The 20,847-nt window shown below is 34.2% G+C and overlaps 1 protein-coding gene across 1 annotated transcript in view; it reads right to left on the minus strand.

The window, feature by feature from the left end:
- The window catches only part of NEGR1 (neuronal growth regulator 1), an 889,928-nt gene that overhangs the window by 172,771 nt on the left and 696,310 nt on the right, over window positions 1-20,847 (minus strand). Inside the window, exon 6 of the mRNA XM_004603347.2 lies at window positions 15,920-16,071. Within this exon, the coding sequence (XP_004603404.1) occupies window positions 15,920-16,071 (152 nt within the window). The remainder of the gene's footprint in view (window positions 1-15,919; window positions 16,072-20,847) is intronic.

Below are 20,847 nucleotides of genomic sequence, written 5' to 3' on the forward strand. Positions count from 1 at the left end.
GTGAAGTCATCAAAATAGGATTTAGCAAGATTGAACAAAAATGTAACATTTTCACAAGAGGTATAATTAAATTTATGTCCTAATTAAAAGTATGTGAAATAAAGACAGTGAGACTTATCTAAAAATTATAGAAATTTTATGATGAGAATACACGGTAGGAAGAAATATTCAGTACAGGGAATAAAATATTTAAAAAAATTAAAGTGCATGAACAAAGCCTGTTTTATCCTTGAAGATAGTTTGCAATGTTTCTTTTTGCCAATAATAAAATAATTTGTTGGGCTGGAGTGATAGCACAGCGGGTAGGGCGTTTGCCTTGCACTCGGCCGACCCGGGTTCTAATCCCAGCATCCCATATGGTCCCCTGAGCACCGCCAGGGGTAATTCCTGAGTGAAGAGCCAGGAGTAACCCCTGTGCATTGCCGGGTGTGACCCAAAAACCAAAAATAATAATAATAATAATAAAATAATTTGTAAAGAAAAAGAGGGGTGCCTTTTAATAATAATTACATAGAAACATCTAGGAAATTCTTGATGCTATCACGTTAACATGCTGTTTACCTCTTACACTTCTACAATTGCAAAATGTAATGTGTTTCTGACCTTTTCCTTTAATCAAATAACAGGATATTATATTGTCTTATCTGTTCCTTGTTAATTTTTATTTACTCTCAATTTTAGTGTACATATTGAAGGAGTAGAACTCTTTTTTTTTGAAGTCAAAGAGATTTGTTGGGAGAAGCAAAGTTTCCTCAAATCAAAGTCTACACAAAAAGAAACTAAATATCCTTTGGCAATCAATTCTGTGATTAAGAGAATATTTGTAAAAAGTAAGCTTGCTTTCCCCCAAGAATGTATGAGAAAATCTTCCTGCAAGTTTCTAGCACAAGCAACTTGCTTCCCAAATTGGCCATTTGCACTGCAGGGCTAAAGCTGAAAGTGCACAGAATTGCCTTAGTAATTCAATTGCAGGCAGAATCGATGCAAGTGTGAACGTTGCCCTGGTCAAAGGTTGGCCCTTAGGCTGCAAGTTAAATCAATTTTGGGTAGGCTAAGTTTGATTACATTTTCAGTGATGAAGCTTTCAAAAGCAATTTTGCACATGCCTATTCAGAGATTGGTTTTATCGCCAATCTATATTTCTGGTTAGAGAAGATTTTACCTATTTGCGTGGGTGATGATTTAGCCTTGGAGTTGAGAAACAAAATGAGAAAGAGAAAGAGAAAAACTGAGAGCATGACCTAGAAACCAAAAATAAATAAATAAAGAGCTGATAACGAATCTATCACAAATATTATGTGAGTCTATAATGCTTTTGATCTTTTCAAAAATTTTATACTGATAACCAAGGAGAAAAATAACCAAAGAGTATGATAATACGGTAAAGAAAAGTCAACAATAAAGGAAGATTATTTTGATGGTGATATATAGCAATCTAAGAATATTTTGGCAAATGAGACCCATTCTTTCAGGTGCTGCTGGTAGGAGGGATGTTTGGGAAATACAGGTGGTTCTGATCTATGAAGCGAAATGGGTGTAAGAAAGAATGTCATATATGGACTCCAACAGGCAATATGCTAGCATGAGAGAAATAAACCCTTTCAATTTATCTTTTTCCAGCAGAGTTAAGCTCATAGAGCAGTTGGGCATCCAAGGCTTATGCAAGTTTTTCTACAAAGATGTTTACTCAGTTAAATATTTTGATTGTAGATGTTACCTACATTTGGTTAAGCATGTTATTATATTGTAAACTATATTTTTCCCAAGAGGGATATTGACACTGTTGCCATTGGTGTAGTGTAGAAACTGGGTACCCCTCCAGTTTATAAATATTAATATTCATATAAACCAATTTTATTTGAATTAAAAGTAAAATCAGGAAGAGAAAAATAAATGTCATTTTTTAACATGTAACTGTCTTTACCTTATAATCACTATTGTTCAAATATAGGTATCATACTTGCCAGTTTTTGGAAACTATGTTGCTACATTTTGCCTTAAGATATATTTTAGAAAACTTGTGATTCCTTCCAAGTGACCTGTGTGGTGTTGCTAATGGTTGTTTGACAAGAATTATGATCTGCCTCACTAATTAAACTGCTATATACATGCACTAATTGGACTAATTAAAAAATCAGTTAGGGGCTGGAGTGATAGCACAGCGGGTAGGGCGTTTGCCTTGCACGCGGCCGACCCGGGTTCGATTCCCAGCATCCCATATGGTCCCCTGAGCACCGCCAGGGGTAATTCCTGAGTGCAGAGCCAGGAGTGACCCTTGTGCATCGCCAGGTGTGACCCAAAAAGCAAAAAAAAAAAAAAAAAAAGCTGGAGAGCATGTGATGGTTTAGTATTAACTCTTAAAACTGGATAATACAAATGATTTCTCTGCCTGAAAGTTGTCGAAAGAGGGTATCCTGGATAAAGGATGACAATGGAAAAACCACCCTACTAAAAAATGTCTGAGCATGTTCTAAGTGAAATAACATTTCTGTGCTAACAAGACTTTCTTGAGTTATTTAAATACTACTTAAGTACATACTGGGCAAATATGTAATTTGCGTCTCTGGAGAGAAATGCCTATTGAATTATTTTATATGTAAGGAAATACCGTCCATGCTGAGTAGACACATTCAATGAGGACAGGACATTTTCCATCTTTTCCCCGGCAGTTTTATGGCTACTAAGATGAAATTTACAGCACTTTAGAGAAATTGTGACCTGTTGAAATACCTTTGCTTTTACAGTTAATTCTTCTTTTTCCTTTTATCTGTAACATCAAAACAGGAGGCGGAAAAAAAAAACACTCCCCGCCAATTTCACTTTACTTTTTCTTTTGGAGATGTACTACTCTCTTAATTATGCTTCAAATTGCCTGAGGAGAAAAGAAAGTTTAATAATAAAGGCACTCAGCACTTCTTCATAATCGTTTTGTTCACACACATCTCTGGATTTTATGCTAGGAGCCACATTTCCATTTTTCAGAGAAAGAAATCATAGCTCAGAAGTGGAGGCGGGAGAGGATAGATCAGATTCTGCTGTCCTATTATATGCTCAAACCGTTAGTGCAAGCTTCAAATCTAGCCACATCTACTGGGAAAACAGCACTTGGTGGGCAAATATTTGCTTGGAGACTAAGAAATAATGGAGAGGCATCTCTCTAGGGATCTCTAACATTTTCCATCAGAGAAATGACCCCAAAAGGCCCAACTGAAGGAACAGGCTAGTAAAGCATTTTCTTTAGGGTATAAATTTTGACATGTTTCCATTTTTATGAAGTCTTAATAGCCACAACTCTCATATATGCAAGATCACATTTTAGCCTAATTTTTTATAGGGTAGGAGGCTTATGAAATAAAATAGCTAGCAAGAGGGTCTGGGGAGAAAAAAAAGAGGGCCTGCTCTAGTTCCTTTTCATTGGTTTTTGACCAGTAGAATTGAAACTGTGAACATAAAGGAAATTTCCCTGGAGAGTAAAATTCTTTGTAGAGATGACAAAATAATTAGGCCAGCAGTGCTATTGAGCTAAACCCACCACAGAGAAAAACACATTAAAATGCAATTTTTTCTGTCAATAAAAAATAATTTTGAGTTCAATGATAAAAATGTATAGAAGGAAAAATATTGGCAGTATTTCTACTTTGTTAAGGACTAAGTATAATTGTTTTTAATAACAATCAATACGTAAATACTACTTTAAAAACCAATTTCTCAGAAAGAAAGTATTGCAGCTTTAAAAGAACTTGGGAGATTAGTTATTCAATTGTCATCAAGTTATCCATGAGAAAACTGAGCCAGAGTCAGTATTTTACTTAAGTATTTCTCTAACTAATGGTCCAAATCGAATAGTTTGACACAAAAGCTGGAGATATAGTATAGGAGGTAAGATGCCTTGCATACAGCAATTCCAGCTGTTTCTGGTTCAATCCGTGGTTCAACATACACATGGTCTCCTGAGTACTGCCAAGGTTCAGTGCTGAGCCAGGAGTAGCCCCTGAGCATCAGAGAGTGTCCCCCTCACCCCTCGATGCTTCCCCTATCCCGTACTTGCCACCCCCAGCCCCCAACATACATATATACTTCAGGGCTTGGGCGATCACTCATGGGCTGAATACATGTTTTGCATCAAGTTTTATCACTGGCATTGTATGTTCCCTAGGCACTGCCAAGAATGAGCCCCAAGCAGTGACTGGAAGCAAGAACCCCTTGATAAGTACGGGGTGTGGTCCCTAGAAAAAAAAACAAAACAAAAAGGAATCTGATGTGGGGGACTCTAATAAAATTATGTGGTCTTATATATGGAGCTTCAAATTTTTATATGGAGTTACAAATGTAGCAGGCTTGTGGGAATTTAGTGTAAATTATATATGTGTATATATTTGAGCATATATATATGCAGTCTCTGTCCATATATATGTATATACATACATACATACATACATACATATATATGTGCACTAAATTCCCACAAGCCTGCTACATTTCAAGGTTGATCAATGGCAACAGCAAATAGAAAAGCTTCCTTCTCCCTTTGGCATTTACTGCCCTTCTGTGGGTCTAGGGAAGTACATGCAGTGTTAGTAGCTTAAGGATACCACTGTCAAATTTCCCCTTAACCCAAGGAACACATTAGTAGAGTAATTAATCTTGTACAACCCTCTCTATCAACCTAACCACTTTTTTCTTCATTATTACAAATGAACATTTATGTGCACAGCCTATTTTAATTAATAATCTTAATAAAAAAGACAGTATGATAGTGATATGCATAAGTGCATTAATAAATGAATCAAAGAACCAGGGATGCTCTTGAATATCCTGTCAGATAAAACTACAAAGCTATTGAACTTCCACAGATCTGAGCTTCCTTTGGTTCGCCCTTCAATATTTGTACGACACAGAACAGAGAGGGGAAAAGGGAAGGTAACGTTTAATGAGCACTTGCTTTGAAATAGGCACTGGGCAAGTCATTTTATGAATCTCATCTTCTATTTAATCTTCCCAACAACCCTATAAAAATAGATGATTTTTCCATAGGTGAGGTGACCGAGTCTCAAAGGGTAAGATTGAGAGAGCTGTTTAATATCCTTCATGAAGAATTATGGTCTGACTAGGCTCTGGTTCATTCCGAAGCTTTCGGTGATTGTCTTGTATCATAAAAACATTGATACAAGGAAAGGATAACTAAGTTCAAGCACTGGATCTACTGTGCCGTGTACATATGAGTTCTGCTCACCCAGTCTGGGCGCCAGCTCTCTCACCTTTAATGTAAAACAATTGGTCTAGAGCAGCACTTCTCAACCAAGGTGTTTAGGGCCCTGGTTGGCCCCAGGATATTCAAGGGGGGTATGGGTGAAAATTACATAAGCAGGAGGCCGTGGAGATTAGAGTCACTCAGTAAGGCAGAGTCATTCAGCAAGACAGAGGGGGCACAGGAAAGGAACAAGGTTAAAAAGGGGCGAGTGTCTTAAAAGAGTCAGAAACACTGGTCTAGACCAGACATTTTCAAACCTCACTTCCTGAAACTCTCTTTGACTTTCTCACAGGCCTCAAGCTCACTGTGTCACGTGATACATAGGGAAAGCTGACTCGATTTTCAGGACAGAGAGCTAGCTCAACTGGCTGGAGCACATGCTTTGCATGTAGGAAGCCTGGATTTCATTCCCAGCACCCTAGAACAGGGACTGAGCATCGCCCTGAGCATTACCAGTTGTAGCTCTCAAATGTAAAGTGAGGTTTTTTTTTTGAAGAACTAAATTTTCTAGGTTTACCTCCAAATTAACCAAACATTTAATTGTTGTTTTTATCGATTAAAGCTTTGCCAAATGTTTTATTTGCGGGAAGAAAATTTAATATATAACTAGTACCTAATTAATTTTAGTCCTGTAAATTGCGGGGAGCTAAAACTCTATTATCTTATTAGTGCTATTTTCACTGCTTGGGAAGTAATTGGTAAACTGCCACAAGCTCCAACAATTGTATTAAGTGCCTCAACCTATTGGATGTTCTAGCTCATGTATGGCACTAAGTGGTCATTTTGTGTTTAGCTTCTTGAGTTTACACAATGATTCTAGATATGAAAGTGAGGAAGGAAAAAAAAATTATCTTGCTTCACTAACACTCCATTTCAGCAAATTTATATATACCCATAATTTGTATGAAGATTGTGGTTCTCTGTATTTCTGTCTTGTAGAGGTCTTACTATTTAGCTATATTAAAATATACCTGTTATTGCTAACACATTTTTCTAAGTACTTATTACTAGACTATCAAGAAAGACTTCCTATTAATATATTAATGCTGTCAGGATAAAGCAAATTGATTCAACAGCAAGCTGTCTTCAAAAATCAGTTTAAATTTATTACTGCCTTTTTATATCAAATTGAAAACCTTTTCTTTTTAAAGTTGTAAGAAGGGAGGTAAATTTTTATCCAAAATACAAATCATTCAAATTTGTGGCATAATCTTTCATATGGAATCAGGGTTCATTGTAAGAAGCAAATAAAAAAAAAAGCGTGTAGAATTGCTTCCTGGCATGAAGGAACATCTAAAGCAAGCAGAGAGCTAAAATACTATTTGTAAGGACTCAGCTGGTTCCATTTTCAACAAATCAGTCAAAAAATAGCATTCGCTTGTATCAGTCAAACCAAAACAGGGAAAAATTGTTATGTTACCTATATTCTTATTTACACCAATAGCCTCTTCTTTTTTCTATTTGGTACCAGCTATAGACTTTACATTTAAAAAAAATCATGTTTGTTTTGGAGGCATATCTGGCATTGTTTCCTGAGAGTTTCCTGCCCATATGGGAGAGCCTCGCAAACTCTCCATGGTGTATTCATATGCCAAAGCCAGTAACAATCTGGGTCTTATTCCCCTGACCCTGAAAGAGCCTCCAATGTGGCATCCTTGGGAAGGCTGAGTAGATAGAGACTTCTAAAATCTCAGGGATAGGACGGATGGAGAGGTTATTGAGACTGCTTGAGAAATTTGATGATCAACGGGATAATGAAAACGGAATTTAAAAAATCTGGCGTTGTGGCTACTTCCAATTCAGTGCATAAGATCTAGGCTCACAAGGATCCGGAAACCATGCAGTGCAAGGGGTGGAACTTGAGATTTCCATATGCAAACAAGCACTCCAGGTCTTTGCACTATCTCCCTGTCTTTGACATTTTATTTTTATTTCAAAGACAATCTGTCCATCATATTCAATAGACAGGGGATAAATATATTCTCTAAATGAATAGGCGTTTTATTCTGAAATAGTTCTGACTTCATAAAGCACTTAAAATGGGAACTTTATTATTAGTTCCACAAAGCAGGAAAAAAGACTTTGTTTTAGGGCAACACCAAATAGTGATCAGGGTTGACTCCTGGTTCTGTGCTCAGGAATCACTTCTGATAGGGAGTAAGGTACCATATTGTGTGTCAGGGATAGAACAAGGGTCAGCTTGGTGGAGGACAAGTGCCCTACCAGAGGCACTCCTCTCCAATCCCGGTAAAGGCATTTTTGGTATTTCATATGTAATATTTCTGGTGTAAAAGCTTTGAAAAGGTGTGCACATAACATATACACTCAGAAAAGAAGACAGTGGTCTCTACAGCATCTTTAGGATTTATATTCTTGCAAAAGATCAGACATTACACTTTGGGGAATACATTCAAGGGAATTTAGTATCCACACGTTTTAGCAATACTGTTTTTTATCTAACTTACGCTGTAAGCAAAGACTTTTCGTATTAAAAATTGAATTTTCCTCAATATTTTTATATAACAGCTTTGAAAAGAAAGTTTTATTAAATCCAAATTGTATGAATTTTAAGAGCTTTGCTTATATAAATAAGATTTCTTCTTTGTTTATTTCCTTATTTCTGAAATCTCTGTCTTTGTTCCTTTTATGGAAAGTCTTTTAAGGAGTCAGAGAGATAGTATCGGGGTTAAGCCTCTTGTTTTACAAATGGTCCCCTGAGTATAGGCTAGGAGTGACCTCTGAGTACCACTGGGGTGGGCTATCTTACAAAGTGAATCTTTTAATATGTGTTTTTATAATGAATATATTTTCTTTTATTAAAGTGGGGTAATAAAACATGCAATAGATGCTACTTATCGAAATGATTTTTATTGGTTACTATACTACTGATCCAACAATAGTGTACATTTGAGAGATTGAACCCATAGATGGCAGGATGGGACTGTTCAATTTAAGAAAAAATCATAGAGGAACCATTTCTTTCAGTTGCTTATGTTTAGTCAGAAAAAAAAAAGAAAGAAGGAAAGAATAAAAGAAAGAAATTAAGAATCTTAAATAAATTTTACTTAGTGAATTTTTTACTTAATGAGGAGCTTTACTATGAAGAGTTAGTATACTATTATTAATTTTGTTAAAGTAGTTGTTCCTTGGGGATGACAAAAAAATCTAAAAGATAATCTCTTTCCCTCTTCCTCTCCTTCTCTCTCTCTGTCTCTGTTTCTCTCTCTCTCTCTGACAACCTTCAAAATGCACGTGTAGCTTACAAAAATTGAAGAAGAAAGTGGTCATTTTAAAGGTAAAGGACAGGAGTAGAATTAGTTATTAGCATAATATTGTATATACTAGTGCATGTAGTATACAAAATAGCTATAAAGTTGTACACCTGAAATTCATCTATTTTAATATGCAATGTTTAATTCAATAAAATTAAAAAGCAAGTCTATAAATAGTAGAGGATGATGGGTTTATCATATATTAGTTGTCCTATAGCCTTTTAATGGTGAATTTTGTTTTTCCTCTATTGATCATGTATGTATGCACCTGAAGTCACTCTATTGTTAAAACTACCAGCATTTCTACTAATAGTTTGTTTTTCAATCACAATATAAACCCTATTGATCAATGAAGAGAAAAGCTTGGGTAACATCATACTAAATCAATGACCTTTCTTATTTCTCTGGCATTTAAGAACTATTTAAGGAAAAGAGGGAAGTTAAGCATGAAAGTGGCTTTCACAAAAGCAAGATACATGGTGGCTATAGAGAACCAAATATTAGACATACTCAGTTGAAGCTCTTTTGTATGTTAAGAACTTAAGAAATTGTTGATATATATATACCCTTAGGCCTATTAATCACACCAAAAGCCCAAATCAGGTCAACTTCTAAATATCCAGGCAGATCATTTATCTGCATTCTTTCTTCCATAGCCCAGAATCTATAGTAATTTGCTGCTGGTTTCCCTGTTTTACTACTTGAATGCAGAGAACTTTGGATTCTACCTGAAGTGCTCTACAGAAACTGTTTGGCAGAGATCACCAGTAACTGCTAGTTCATAGAAAAAGCATCTGATTTGCAGATTACTTCTGATCTGACTTGGTTCTGGATACTGCTGACCTTTCCTCTGATCGAACACCTCTGGATTCCTTAGGAATGATCTTCCTCTGGTATCTTCATCCACACTCAATTCTCATGCCTTTCCGAGACGCTTCCTCAGCTATTTCTTCAATATTGATTTTAGTTGGATTTCAGTCCTCGTTCATCTACTCACTCTTCATTGTTTTTGTGATAAAACTCATTATTTTCATGCCTGAAATGATTACCTCTATTTTGTTAAATTCCAACTCATTCTATTTGGGCCTTTTGTATCTAGCTACCAACTCAACATAGCCTCCAACAGTGTCTGTCTGAAATTGAATTGATTTATCTTCATCAAAGCTTCACCAGTTCCCCCAGATTACAAGTAATAATCCTCCTCTCATTTTCTTTCTAGGTTAATGCTATCCAAACTGAAGACTGGTAACTATCTAAATTTATAGAAATTCCTCTCCATTCTATCCTGATTTAGTCAGTATTACCTGTCTTCTCACTGTCTTTCAACTCTCATCTCTGCAATTCTTTTTAAGAAATTGTTTTCTTTGTATTTTATTATTATAAATCTAGCATCTAGGATTAATCCTCAACAGGACCTAAGTGTCTCTGGAACAGAATGTTAACATCTTTATTTTATTAAAACACTAAGATTAAATTTCAAACAAAATCACACTACTTTTTGTCCTCATTGCTACAACTTGTCCCAAAATAATTTCTCAACATTCCCAACCATATTATAGTTCTATTTTGTTTTCAACCATATCAGATTAACAGCGTTACATTGGCATCTCTCTTCATGAGCTGTGCCATAACAGTGACAGTGCAGTCCCTCTCACCAATATTCTCTCTCCTTCTCTCTTTCTCTCTCTCCCTCTCTCTCTCATACATCAACATTTTCACATTTAGGATTAACTTAGTTTACATCCTTAATTCAAGGTAATCTCCTCTAGAACTTGTCCTGAGTCAACCAAACTGAGTTGATTTTTCTTTTATGTATGCCACTATTTTGCTCACGAGTATCAGTGAATGAACTGAAAACCTCTATCTTTGTAAGAGAGACAGTTATGACTAAAATAATATTTAGATTGCATGTTAGTGTTAGTGCAATTCTGTAGTGATATTTCCTATTTCAGATGGCAGACATTTTTGACCCCTGAGACTGAATTGAGATCTTTTTCTCTGTCCCACTGTTGTGCCTCTGACTACACTGCATTTGGTTGCTGGTTTGTCTCTCTGTCTCATAACACTCTTCCTGTAGTCATCTGAAATACCTTGAGAAAAGTAACCTTTTGTCTCCAAAATCAAGAACACTGCCTTATACATTGTAACTATTTAATATACATACTTAAGACAAATGTTGCTTACTGAGTGAATTTTCTGAGTCACAAAATGAAACAATTTATCCATTACTTTTTGAATCTTCCGGATGTTTGCATTTTGGCAAACACCATGTTTAATCTGAAATTATTGCTGCTAAGCATGAGTCATGTACTGAGCAAGGGATGAAGCTAAGTCATGAGCTGGAGTTGGGGCATTATTTTATATTTTATATCTTATATTTTATCTTTGTCAGGGAAAGTTTATAATCTCATCAGAGGTAGAGAAGTTTCTACTGCCAACGACCACTTGGATATTTATAACGTCATCCATTGGTTATACAACACATGCAGACATGCTATAACAGCCAATGAGAAGCATGCGTACCTGTTACATCATGTACCGAAACAGCCCACAAGACTTCAAGGGCCTGTATGTCCAGAAGACCAGGTGTTTCCCAACATGATCATTAGTAAAGTTAATTATCAAATAATTCCAGTCAGCTATATGTTTTTAAAAATGAATTAAACTTAGTGCTTTAGGATGTACCATGACACAATAGGTCTAACATGTATTGAATGCTTACATTACTTCAGGCTGGATGATACATGCTTTTCATTCACCCGTTTTTTTTTTTTTGCATGTATGTGGGGATTATTGCCCTCCTTTTAGAAATTAACTACGTTTTTGACACTTAAATATCTGACTCAAAGTCATATATAATAATATGTAGCATAACCAGGACTCAAATAAAAATCTATTTAATTCTATGTGAAATACTCACATACACATTCACACAACAACAAAAATCCACTTCTTTTAAGATGGTCTTAGTTATGGCAGAGCTCTAAGATAGAAATTCATGTTTTCTATCTTCTTGATCATCTAATAAATGTAGGTTACTTAACGTTGAGAGTAAGTTGTCATAGTTCCAGGATTTAGTGTAAATAGTTTTGTATGAAAAGCTGATTCCCAGTGGCTAAATGTTCTGTTTAAGCCATCTACTATGTATAGATTCTATGTTGGGTAACTCATGTGTCTGATTACCAATTTTGGTAATATCAACTGTTCAGAGATGGAAATCATAAAAGCAAATACATTTTCTTATTCATAGTATTCCAAATATCACTATATACACAGGTTGCAGAGCCTTCAAATTTTAATTCTAAATAAGATGAAAAACAGCATTACATATTCCCTTCTGTAAAGAAAGGGTGAATCTTCAGTACTATTTATAAAAATTATTTTTGGGTCTGACCCGGAGGTGCTCAGGGCTTAACAGCTGGCTCTACACTCAGGAATCACTCCTAGCAGTGCTCTGGGGATCATTTTGAGTGCAGAGATTGAACCCGGGTCTACTGTTTGCAAGGCTAGTGACTTATCTGCTGTACTATTACTCTGGCCCTTCAGTAATAGATTTTTAAAAATTCTTCAGCAAGTCACAGGTTAGTAGTAGATTAGTTTAGAATTAGCTTCTACTCTTGGATCAGTGTAGAGGCTAAAGATCTCTTTTATAAACCTTGTGATAGAAATTTTTGGGATACATTGCTCATTCTTCTAACTAAAAAAATTAAGAAAACTGTTTTTCCCTATATATAGTTTTCAGATTACAAGTACACATAATGGGTAAGTAACATTACAAAAATATTTGAAAATTCTCCAAAAATAAGTATTTTTAGTTTTCCCCGAGTCTCACTTTTGCACAAGTTTGCAAGAAGGCATTGACCGCTTTTATCTCCCATACACTTAAAATTGATAACAGGTGTGCTGTTTGAAGCTCAACACTTATTTTTAAATGCTTTTGTGTGCTGAATAATTGCAACCTGAGTTATCAAAAATACATTGATAACACAAGAAGAATAAATATGCTATCTGTAGATGTCTGTCTTTAGAAAATACATTACAAATGATATAAATTCTCTTTTAGTTCGCTGATTATTTATGTTTATAGTGTTTTTGCTTTGTCCATTTTACTTAGACAAACAATATTTTTCTTAAATTTCCTCATTTGTAAAAGGTGGGGGAGGGTTGTTTAAAGAATTTAAAGTTTTGGAAACTGTGAGAATTAGATATATTCCTATGAAAAGTTAGAATAAAATGCATCCCACTCTTCACTAACACAATTGCTATTTTTAGCTATGGCAACATTGTCATGTACATCCAGTTACAGATACACATTCTATAGCTAAAGCCAGCTAACTCATTCTATCACTTACTCAATTTTGAACAACTCATTTACGTACTAAAGAGTTACTAGCTAATATTTAAAAGCAAGCACTGGGTTTACTGGTTTGAGAGATATAAAAACAAAATGTTAATCGTATCTTCTCATTGAATTTAAAATTTGATAGATGCAAAAATATATAATAATAGTCATTGTAAGAAAAAGAAATTATTAGTATAGTTAGATCTACAAATGAAATTATAAAAGAATTTGGTGGATAAAGATGTTTTCTTAATTCTTCCACAGCTTTTCATTGTTACAAACATAGTTACAAAGATTCACATGCTACATATTTGTCAATAAATCACTATTGTTAATAAATGTACTATAATTTTACATTCTCTACATATTGAATATTAGAAGAAAAGGAAAGTCCATTCTGAAGAACCATATATATAAGCATTTTTGGGTAGTACATTTTTCTGGATGATTGTAATAAAGCTGACAAAATTAACACATAATTAAATAAGTGATATGTATTATTAATTTGTTGTTTTACTTTTCAAAATCAGAATGTGAGTTAGAGTTTGAAGAGCAAAAGTTAATGTGCTATTAAGTCTTAAATTTTTCTTTACTTTGTTTGTTTAGTTCATTTGCTCTCTCAAGTTCTTGAATATTTAATTAATTTAAAACATTAATAACATGCCAATGAAATATCAATATTTACCTTAAATTAAAATTCCCACTAGTATAATATTTTTCAGGAAGTTACATTAATAATTTCAATAAATAATCTTCATGGAAAAAATTTAAGTCTATTAAATGATGGCCATTGTATGGCAAGTATTTTGTTTTTAAAATAAGAGGCACTAAGGAAAATTCAATGTTATTAAGTTGAAATAATCTATAACGAGAAATAGAATAACTCATAGAATGCATAATGCATATAGAATAACTCCTTCTAAAAGTAATTAGCAATGAATTATACCTTAGTTAAAGGCAATTATTGAATGGTGATAATTTAAATTTTATAAACCATAAAACCATTTATTACATTTCATAAACATTATATTTTAAGTAGTAAGAGTATTGCATATCCCATTCTAATTTCTATCAAATATAAATTATCATGTATATGATAAACTATACATTTTCAATTATTAGAACTGTTGTCAGAAGATGATGACAAATATACGTATTTCCAGTTTCTATAACATTAATTATGAAATATAAGAATATATTAATTATTTTGGAACTGTAAAGAATATTTTCTTTTGTCTTTTAATACTTCTTAAATATTTACTTTCAAAATCAGAAAATTTTTGTTGTTTTGTTTTTTTTTATGGGTCACTCACAGCAGTGCTCAGAGCTTACTTCAAGCTCTGTGATCATAAATCACTCCTAGTGGGATTTGGGGGACCATATGGGGTCCTAGGTTAGTTGCACGCAGGACAAGTGCTTCCCCATTCTACTATCTCTTGGAACTGCTAAGACTGGAACGTTTTATGTTTATAACAATGTATTATCTACACAGTTTATAACAAGGACTAAAAAATTAATTGTAGGCAAAAATTAGCAAAAGCTTCTTGTACCTGAACAAATCCTTGTGCCTATTTTGCTTTTTTCATTTGTAGTTTATGGAAACTAAATTACATTATAAAATATATTTATTCTAGGAAAACTTTAAACAATATTTCAAAACATTGAGTTTGATTTAGTAAATGTATATTGATATTTCAATTAACTTCTTGGTTAATTAAAATTATTTTTATTAAATATTTAATATGCATATCTTATAAATTAGTATCCAGCTTTAACATAAAGGCAGGGTGAGCACATGTGTTTAAATTTTATCCATGAAAAGATTTTCAATTTCATAGTGGTCTCAATAAAACACACCTTAGGGACTGAAGAGATAGTACAGTGGTTAAAGTATGTGGCCGATCACATTTGATCCCTGGTACATCATGTAGTACCCTTGAGCCCTACCAGGAGTGATCTCTGAGCACAGATTCTAGAGCATCACAGAGTGCTCCCTCATAAGGAAGAATGGAAATATACTTTAAGATACTTGTGCTTGTTTTATATAATAGTCCTTTGACTATGAATTTTCTTTTTTGCTTTGGACTTGTAGCCTTCTGGAAGAATCAGAGCTTTTTGCTCATGGTCCTATATCTTAACCATATTATCTTTGTGATTATTCCTATTTAATTAGTTAATGTCTGATGGTTAGTCTAAGTTAATTTAGAATTGTCATTTTATAAATTTCTTACTGTTTTTAAAGTTCTATTTATTTATTTATTTATTTATTTAAATTTACTCACAGTGAGATGCACAGTTACAAGTTGTTTATGACTGGGTTTCAGTCATATAATGTTACAGTATCCATCCCTTCTCCAGTGTGCTTTGAGAACACCATCAATCTTCCAGTTTCTCTCCTGACACACCCCCACTGCTACCTCTATGGTAGGCACATTTCTTATTTCTCTCTCTCTTTCTCTGTCTCTCTGTCTCTCTGTCTCTCTGTCTCTCTCTCTCTCTCTCTCTCTCTCTCTCTCTCTCTCTTTCCTTTTGGGCATTACAGCTTGCAATACAGATACTGAAAGCTTCACAATGAAGAGAACCTTTCAAAACATTGTTTTGAATTAAATGTTATGTATATGTGTAAAACAATTGTGTACAATCATTTTTACTATTTCATTTTATTTATGGCATAGAAAAGTCTAGCTACTAAAATATGAATGTCTAAAGAAAATCAACCAACAATAAATTCAGCACAAATTGATCTATGACTCAGGATAATAGAACACATTTTGTAAAATGAAAAGATCCTGTCAAAGTGTCTTTGGTTTGAAAGTATTTGTTAGTTGTTTCAACTGTTTTTTCACCTGTTCTCAACAGTAAGATTTAAAAAAATGTAGACTTCTATAGAAAGTATAACATTTTCAAATATCCCTATTATTTTCAGGTTGTTTCCTTTGCATATGAAACATGTCACATGAGTCTGAATTCTAAACCCAACATAACTCCATTCTCTAGAGATGGAAAAGAGCCAAGAGTCCCCTGGAAGCATTTTGGCAAAGCTGTGTTACTTACGGTTGAGCGACAGGCTCGCATTGGTTGTGCCTAGCTTATTGGCAGCCACACAAGTATAGTTGCCGAAGTGCTCCTGTGTCACATTGGTAACGGTGAGAATGGATCTTGTGCTAAAATTTTGAATAATAATTCCTTGCTGGCCATTGAAGAGCCTGGAAGACAAAATAAACTCTAGGTGAATATGTTTTCTGTATTTATCTTTTCACTTTTAACTTAATGAGAATGTCACGGAAACATGTAAAGATGCCTTTTTAGGGGGAGGAGTGAAAACAAGGTAGTTTTCATTGAAATAAATTTACTTATAAAGCAGAGTGGATAGAACTAGGAAAAAGTTTTGAAGAGAGAATCTGATATTTCTTGAATACCTGTCAAGTCAAACAAGCAAAAAGGCATATAGATACATGGATTCAAGGGAGAAATTGGCTTGAATGAGCAAGCTGACAACCTATATAGAGTTTTGACCATGCTGGTGTCAATGCACTCCGTGATAATTGTGCAAGTATCTTTTCCTTTGATTAGTATATAATGGGGAGGAGAGCTTATGACAGTAACTCACTCTTTCTGTGAGGTCATTTGTACTATAGAAAAAACTAAGTTTAAATACCCAAACATCCCATTCACCCATATATTGTTTTATTTTTTGTTTTTAATTTTTTATTTTATTATTGTTTGTTTAATTATCTTCAATAATTAAACACACAATAGTAATTACATCTCACCTATCAAAGTTAAGAAAGAGTAAATGGACCAAACATGATTGCCTCTCAGTATATATATATATGGATTGCAAAGCATAATGCCCAAAAGGTGGGGGCAGAGGGGAGTGGGAGAGAGAGATGGGAGGACAGAGAGATGGGGGGAGACAGAGAGACAGAGACAGAGAGACAGAGAGAGACAGAGAGAGAGAATAGAGGCAGATTTGGGGTGTGGTGGTGGCAGGAGGTATACAGGGGACATTGGTGGTGGGAAATGTACACTGATGGAGGGATGGATGTTGGAATATTGTATGACTGAAACTGGATCCTGAAAGCTTTGTAACTATATCTCATGGTGATTCAACAAAAAAATAAATTAGGAACCCCCAATTTATAGGAAAAATAAGAATAAGTCATATTAAATAATGAGATTCTATTGAAAACACAAACTGGGTTATTTGGGGAGGAGGGAAGAGGCAACCCGGTGATACTTGGGGCTTACTCCTGGCTCTGTGCTCAGGTATCACTCCTGTCAGACTCAGGGACAGTATGGGGTTCCCCAGGACAGGACTCTGATCACATGGAAGGCAAATCCCCTATCTGCTTTACTATTGCTCTAGAGCCACACACTTGTAGTTTCTAAGGACATTGGCTAGAATGTTCTAGACTATTTCAGATGATATTACTGGATAATCCCCATGAAAGTTAACCCTACAGCTGTTATAGAATGGTACTGAGTCAACAACAGTATACTACTGAACTGATTCCACATACAAATTAGGCAAATGATTTATTGTTAAATGCTTTGGCAAATTATTTATTGTTAAACCTAGAAAAAAATAAATACTAGTATTTAGGATATTAACACTAGTATTTCCTAAAATCCTAGTATTTTGGACAGCATTTAAAGTTGTCTCATTTCTAAAAAAAATAAAATAAAATAAATTAAAAAAATAAAGTTGTCTCATTTCTGCTGAATTTTAAATATGTGCCTGAAAAAATATTTTAACCTTTCTGGGCAGTTAAAAATAAATGGGATTTAGTTTAACTGATTGTACCGTTACTACCCATAATCATTTTCCAACTTACTAGCAGAGGGTCTCATCTCCAGTGGGGTTTCAAACATTCACTGTCCTCAATACAAGCTCCTGTTTTACTCCTTTTCTGAGTGTGCATCTGATGGTCATAATTTCATGTCCTCTCTCCTCAATATCTTATATTTTTTCTGCCATCATATATTTTTTGTCATTGATATTTGACTTATGTCCTATCTCTACCTCTCTAGCGTTCCTTAAGTGAACCTCCTTTCTCTTTGTTGGCATATTTCTTTCTAAGTTGTGTGATTTACAAAGCCAAAACCACATTATTTCACTGTACTCTATGCACTGTAATAGTAATAGTAATAGCAATAGTAGTAGTGGTAATAGTAATAGTAATAGTAATAGTACTCTATTGGGTCTTTTCAACCCAATAACTGGAATGGTTTAAATTCCCAAAAAAGCAAGACTACATGGGCATAATTTAATTTATATTGAATCCTAGATAACATGGGGATTAGAGGTATCCAAGATTATATAATAAATAAGTCAAAGGTTAAAGGAATACAACTAGATCTTCACAACACAGGGATTGGTAAATCCCTTTCTATGTGGCCCCTTCAAAAAATTCTCAATTGTATTCTGTTTAATCAAGATGTAAACTGGTTAATCACTTTTCCCTAACTAACCTTAGAGCTTATTGTAAAAAAATGTGTTGATCATAATATACAGTATGTCAGATCATAACCCAAATGTTATGTTAGTTTTTTGTCTTTAATGTGTTCAGGTTTTTGTGCTAAATATTTCTTTAATCACGAATATGCTAATAAATGGCATTCCTTTGAGAGTTAAGTTGAACTTCTTTGCATTATGTTATGTGACTTGCATCTGAATTTAGATAAAATTTACTGTAGTTAAATGCATATTAGAATAAGCAGTCATGCTTGATTACTCTGGGAATTACTTATATTTCACGTAATAGCTGGATTTGATTCAAAACCCAAAACTCAAACTTTAATCAAATTAAAAAAACTTTGAGTTGGATAAATATTGAAATAACTTTAACATAGGCAATATACCTAGTGATCTTAATTCTGACTCAAGAAAACTGGTCATAAAATATCAATATAAAATCTCAACAGGTCATAAAATATATATGATGATGTTTTTTTCCTTTGTTTCATACTGCAAAAATATCATCTGTTATGTTAAATTCTAATAACAACTTTTCCATATCTATAGATTTATTCAATCACATTGATAGCTTTAAGTAATTATTACATAATAGATATGCATATACAACAATTTTTGATAATTATGAGGTCTTAGGCAATATGGCTTCTATCAATTTCTTTATATACAATGGGTGCATACATAGCATAGTCTATGTATGGTCTATGGTCATCATCTCACAAGATTACTAAATCCCCACTGTGTTCCATGTACCGAAACCAAGACTCATTTCACTACTAAAGAGCTAAGAAGAAAGTAGTTAGAATCTTCATTGGATTTGACTCTAGGGAGAAAATCTTAAGGGAGCATACTCAGTTACTTCATGGTACTGTTTACTTATATTCCTTGTGTCTGCATTTCTGGACCGGTTTCCAATGCCTTACCTTTTAATGTATCTAAAGGCAAAGCCACAGATGTTGCTAAATCATGCATTGTATTCATGCTCTCCATGTGTAGACCCATTTTTGGCCTTTTGCCAGAAATTCTGTGCACTTCCTTGCCAGCATGGCATAAAAGTACTCCAACTGCTACGCTACAATCAGCCCAGCAAGTGATTATGGCCAATAAAAGAGAAAAGTATCTTCCTTGGGGAGATTGCTTTCTCTAGAGATAGCTACCTCAAAAGTCCAAAATGACTTTTTTTTTCTACAATTGAACATTTAGGAAGTGCTAACACCTTAAACACCGTTTAGGAACCCAACGGTGGGAAAGCATTTGTAAAACCAACTTTTAAAGACTGATATTTTGTGTGATGTTTAGCTCTGAAGAATTTACTTCTGAGATTTGACTGTAGGGATGCTGAAAATTAATGGTTTTTATAAACTACTCAAGTCAGTTCTTAAAATATCATATCATAGCAAAGAGGAATTTTAGGTTAGGTGACTAGGAATTAAGTTGGGCAGTCTAAGGTAGCTGATTCAATAAAGACTCTTGAAAAGTTCAAAGTTGAAGATAAGAAACATAAAATGTGTTTGAAACAGAGGGTAGTTTCAACACATTAGAGGCTGGACTAAAATTAATGTATCTATCTTAAGTGATTTTATATAGAAATTTGATCCACTCTTAGAAATCCTATCACTTATGACTCTACTATAATTTTGCTCTTCAAATAAAGACAAATAATAAAGCACTGGAGCACTGTGGTCCCTTTGTTCATCAATTTGCTCAAGCAGGCACCAGTAAGTCTCCACTGTGAGACTTGTTGTTTCTGTTTTAGGCTCTACTGTGTGGGCAGGATACTCTTGGTAACTTGCCGGGCTCTCTGAGAAGGACGGAGCAATTGAACCTGGGTTGGCCATGTGCAAGGCAAACACCATACCTGCTGTGCTATCTCTCCAGTCCAAAGACAAATAATAAAATATATTCTTAATTGATATTCACTGCATCATTGTATCACTGTCATCCCATTGTTCATCAATTTTCTCGAGTAGGCACTAGTAACGTCTCCATTCGTCCCATCCCTAAGATTTTAGCAGCCTCTACTTGTCTTTCCCAACAACTGGAAGCTCTTTCTGGGTCAATGGAATGAGACCTGTTATTGTTAATATATTTGACATATCAAATACACCATGGGGAGCTTGCCAGGCTCTTTGTGTAAATTTAACTGATAATGCCTTTCTTTATAAAATAGTTATTACAATATGGTTAGATTATTATCTATGAGGAGATATTATTATCAATAAAATGTATTTCAGAAATTGAATTGTCACTCTATCTTAAATACTCAATCAGCTTCAAATCTACACATATGAGCCTATTTACTGAATGACCCTGAACACACTGGTTTTTACATATTTATCCCAGACTTTTATGAAACCAGCTTGAATTAGTTGTATGAAACCTAAAAGTGATGACTCTACTCATAATTCATAGTATACCTTGCAGTACTATCAGAGAACTAAATCCATAATAATATTGTCTTATTAGATTATGTTCCCGAAATATTTAATATTTTCAATTTTAA

The sequence above is a fragment of the Sorex araneus genome, chromosome 5, assembly GCF_027595985.1.
Source record: "Sorex araneus isolate mSorAra2 chromosome 5, mSorAra2.pri, whole genome shotgun sequence".
NCBI classification, from domain to species: Eukaryota; Metazoa; Chordata; class Mammalia; order Eulipotyphla; family Soricidae; genus Sorex; species Sorex araneus.